Below are 4948 nucleotides of genomic sequence, written 5' to 3' on the forward strand. Positions count from 1 at the left end.
TGCAACGTTGATTTTGTAGGCATTTTTGCTGCTGAGGCGCAATTGTTACAATTTCGTACTAATGTTTCGATATCGGAATCTATATGTGGCCAGTAAACAAAGCTCCTAGCGATTGCTTTGGTGCGCTCGATACCTGGATGACCACGATGTAGTTGTTTGAGAACTCGTTTGCGCAGTACTTGTGGTACCACTACGCGCTGACCCCAGATGATACAGCCATCGATTATGCTTATCTCGTTTTTCCGATTTAAAAATGCTTGTAATTCGACGTTACCGTTATTTGATGCTGGCCAGCCGGTTTCCACGTAATCAAATATATGTTTAAGAATTTTGTCTTTACCTGATTCGTACTTGATCATCCTGTGCGTAACTGGCAATTTGTCTATCGTGTCTGACAAAATTTGTTTGATTTCACCTTCAAACTTCACTGATGGAATGATGTAATCTTCGGATGATTTGCTGCTCTTGTTGATAAGCCGGGAGAGCACGTCGGCATAGCCGAAGCTACTCGTAGAGATAAAGCTGATTTCAAAATCGTATGCCAACAACTGCACAGCCCATGTTGTTGTTGTTGTTGTAGCGGCTACAACAACCCCGCCCAGATCGGTTGGTATCTCAGTCGTTGTCGTCAAGTTCCACTAACGGCAACCCTAGGAAGCGTGCAGCTTCTGCGGGGTTTGCCCATAGGGACAGGCCGTTAGGGTTGTCGGGTTTTCCGGGCAGGCGAAGAGATGTTTCGAGTCATGTGGGGTCTCTCCGCATGCCGGACATTCGTTCGGCACATCCTCATTCAACCTACTCAAGTAGGAGTTTAACCTGCTGTAGTAGCCGGAGCGAAGTTGTGCGAGTGTAGTGCGTGTCTCCCGAGGCAGATGAAGCTCCGTCTCGTCTATGTCCGGGGGTGGTGTGCCTAGAACGGCATTCACAGGTCTAGAGTCTACATAACTCGAGACTGAGTCCCTGTGAATGCCGTTCAGGGCCGCCTGTCTGTAAGCTGTCGGGTCCAGAGGTTGCTTAATGAACCACTTCTGTGGCTCCCGATCAGGAACTGCTTGCAGGGCATTATATTATGCTCCTTTACCGGGAGCATTTGCGCCTCGCCGTGCAGGTGGTGTTCAGGCGACATCAAGAGGCATCCCGTCGCTGTCCTGAGTGCGGTGTTTTGTACAGTCTGTAGCTTCGTCCACTGCTTCCTACTAGTCCCTGGCGACCACACTGGCGCTGCGTAGTTCAAAACTTGCCAACATATTGCAAATGGCATTGATAGACATGTTGTCGAGGTTGAAAGCTGTAATCCAGTCGAGGCCCAATACATTCAGATTTTTGATTGGTGTGACGAAACATGTTAGCTCTGCTCGCTGCTGTTTGAGTTCGACGTTGCAATCAAACTGCAATGACAGAGGCAGTGTGGCGCCTGTTGCGCTACGAGCTGATTGCTCGACTGCGGATGTGTTTGACACATTTAGCTTCTGGAAATTACTTTCCGATATTATTGTTATGTCCGATGCAGTGTCAAACTGCAAATCCAATTTCGTGCCATTGATTAGAACGCTGACGTATTTGCGTTGAGCTGATTCGATTTTATTGGAGACGAAAATACTTTTCGACTGCAAGTGGGACCCTTTGCCTTTGTTGTTGCGCTTCTGCTTTGAGTTTTGCCCATTTTTCTTCGAATAGCAGTAGCCCTCTTTGTGACCAACTGTATTGCATTGCTCACATTTATGCTTGCTGTATGTGCATTCGCGAGAGTAATGCATGGCGCCGCAAAACCAGCACGGAGTTTTAGGCAATGATTTTTTCTTTGCATTACTTGAATGCAAGCGCCTTACCTGGACTTCGCCCTTCAGATTTTCAACAAGATTTGTATCAGCTTTTAAGTTTATTAGACGTTGACACTCTTTTGACAAAGCATCAAGTGTGAGTGTATCAGCTTCGGTGTCTAGCTTGCTTAGCAACTTTGTTCTGATGTCGAAATCCGATTGGGACTTCAGCCCCATTATAAAAATCAAACACTTGAACTGATCAAGCCTGAGGCTATTCAGCTTGAAATTTTCACAATGCCTGTTCGCCATGCCTGCGTAAGTGATGAGGTCTGACATTGGCTCCTTGGCAAGCTGCAAGCAATTGTACCTGATGTTGAATAGTGACGTTTGGAGCCCGAAAATTTGCTTGAGCTTTTCTACTGTTTCGGCGAAGGTGAAATCCCGAGGGTGCTTTGGCAAAATAAAATTTATGTACTTGCTGTGAACGACAGTATTGAGTTTACGAAATAGAAGCCTGGCTTTGGCTGCGTCGTCTAATTTCGCAGCGTCGACTTCGAAGAGATCTTCATATCGCGTGAACCACATGTCGTGGCAGAACTCGCTTATGCTAGATGCAAGTGCTTCAATGGTGAACTCTGCACCTTTATCTTCCTTCATTGAAGAAGCGCTCGGTTGAAGTTGGCTAGAAAGAAGTTGTTTCACTAGATTCTGCATAGCCTGGTTGTCACGTTCATGTTGTTCCTGCATCTGTGAAAATAAGTTACGGACATCGTTTGCGTCCATTATGGCGACTTATGCAAAAACAGGTTCCAAAATCCTCGTCGCCACTGTTACAACTCAAACGTTGTTGAGTTGCAATTTATAAAAGTTTATTTGAAAGTTAAAGGAAACAAATTACAATTATGAAATTAGAAAATAATTAAGGTTAAGCAGGCACAGGTTTATCGCTGTCGTCACTTCAGTGTCCGGGTTGCAAGCCACTCTCTCACATCTCACCGAGTGCAGGGTTGCACTCTCAATACACATTTTGCTACTTATTTGCGGGATGCCAACACATTCAATAACCCAAAATATTTGCAAGAGGGAGCGAATTCGAGAGCGTAACAACCCGAGAGAGCTGCAAATTCTTGCAAGTAAAAATTTTACTAGCAGGAATTTGCAGGAGTCAAAAAGTAAGGTTATGTTTCAAATTCAAATGTAAACAAACTGTTTAAGAGGAAGATTTGATGAAACATAATTAGTGAAATCAAATTAAATCTATTGTATATTTTTTTATTTTTATGACGATGGCAACTATTCCCAATTAAACAGAAAATTGCGCGCCAAAACTTAACCGTCAGAAAGTGTCAAAATGGCTTAAGTTGCAAGCTTTTACTATTTTGCGTTCAATAACCTTTTCTGAAAAATTTCTCTTGCTCTCAATTTTACTCTCTATTTTTCTTTTACGCTCTCGCTGCAAGTACTTACTGGAAAAGTTATTGAATGGACCTAATATTTCAGTATTTTTTGTGTTCATTACATTTTCAATGAAGTCTTCAAAAAGTCGCCTGAAGACGCTGATGTAATGTTAATGCCTTTTATTTTTATTTTCCTTGGTGAATTCTCAAATATTATGTTTCTTTGCATACAATTTTCTTCTTGAATGATATGCATGTGAATATTCACTCAAAATTGGAAATCCAATTACTTCAAGTTAAAAATATAGTACGAAATGTTATGTCGTTCCGCTAGGAATACTGCACTATGCGGCACCGGAACTGCGCGACACCACACGACGCGACATTTTTTCCTAGTTGGTCAACTTTGCCGCGCAGCGTTTGCATGTATTCTTATGGAGCATACCGCACTACGCTGCAGCGGAGCTACGCGACATGCACACACTTCTAGTCAAGGGTCTACACATTATTTTAACACCCACTTTTGTAATTTTTGATCACTAATTTATTTACAAATTGGGTTTGAAAAATTCCCTTTTTTGTAAAATTCGTAAATTAGCGTACATTTAAAGCAGCCACTTCACCAATATATTTTTATATTCCCCTTCACTTTACACTTTACTCGATTAGTTACAACTTTCTTTATGACTTTAATATTATGTTAATATGTTATTAATTATAACATTTTAAATGAAGTCTTCAAAAAGTCGCTTACTTTTTTCTTACGTTTTATGCTGCACAGCTTTTTTGATGCTTTTGCGAGCGTGCCTGCTGCAATATATCGGCTCTTCGTGAATTGGCTTTTAATGTGCAATTGCAAACATTACAGCAAGCGTCGTAGCCTCAAGTGTTTACACAACCAGCCTATGAATACGGGATCCTTAGTCCAAGAATCCAAAAAAAATCTTTTGAAGCAGCTGCAGCAAAACACAAAGATTATAAAGATTTATTAAGAAAATGATTCAAAATCAGATCTACTTATAAGATTTAGTAACAAGGAAAAATTACGGGAGGTTAAAAAACGTAATTTTTTACACAAAAAACGTCCAAACGTCAACAGGGTACAAAAAACGTCCAAATGACGTTAAAAACGTCAACCTGGCAACGCTGCTTGTGAGCCACCCCTAAATGATGCTGAGCGCTCTCTGAGCACATGTGTGTTTCACATACGAAGAGCGCCAGCTGAGCAATGCACACAGTCCCACTTATTGAATCGTTTGAATTCGCTAGTATGCCGACCATTGCATAAAAACCCCTGCAGTAAAATTTAGAGACAGTCTCTTAAAGCGCTAGTTCCGCCCTACACATTTCAGAACCATCTCTGATCTAGTGCAAAACGGCTGCAGAGAGGGACAGTTAAAACTTTCGGTGTGTTAGTTGCGCTCTGTTGAGAAGTAAATGCACAAATTCTCACTTCTCGTACAATACGAAAATAGCTCAGCGGGAAGACCTCCGACTCTAACATCGTTGGTCACGAGTTCAAATCGCGGTGGAGGCAGTTGTGATTTTCAGATTTAAGAAATTTAAATTAATGAGTGCCGCTTAAAAATTTAAGAGAAAGTGATCAAATTTAATATAAACAAAATAAAAAAAATATATAAAAATTTAATAGAATGCAATGCAAGAACAGAAAAAACGAAAAATATAAAAAATCTAATAATCAGAATTTTTTTAAATAAAAAACTTATTGTCGCAGATGTGTCCAAAATCGAACCAGTGCAGAACTAGTTCAAAAGTTCTGCAGAGGGG

At 41.2% G+C, this 4948-nt stretch overlaps 1 protein-coding gene across 1 annotated transcript in view; it reads right to left on the reverse strand.

The window, feature by feature from the left end:
• Positions 1-2546, reverse strand: part of LOC108365688 (uncharacterized protein K02A2.6-like) — a gene marked incomplete at its 3' end in the record, with an annotated part of 3846 nt that extends 1300 nt beyond the window's left edge. The window contains exon 1 of the mRNA XM_017619802.1: positions 1242-2546. Within this exon, the coding sequence (XP_017475291.1) occupies positions 1242-2546 (1305 nt within the window). The remainder of the gene's footprint in view (positions 1-1241) is intronic.
• Positions 2547-4948: the final 2402 nt, after the last annotated feature.

This window comes from Rhagoletis zephyria, unplaced genomic scaffold (assembly GCF_001687245.7).
Source record: "Rhagoletis zephyria isolate East Lansing unplaced genomic scaffold, Rhagoletis_zephyria_1.1 Rzeph_scaffold_01958, whole genome shotgun sequence".
NCBI classification, from domain to species: Eukaryota; Metazoa; Arthropoda; class Insecta; order Diptera; family Tephritidae; genus Rhagoletis; species Rhagoletis zephyria.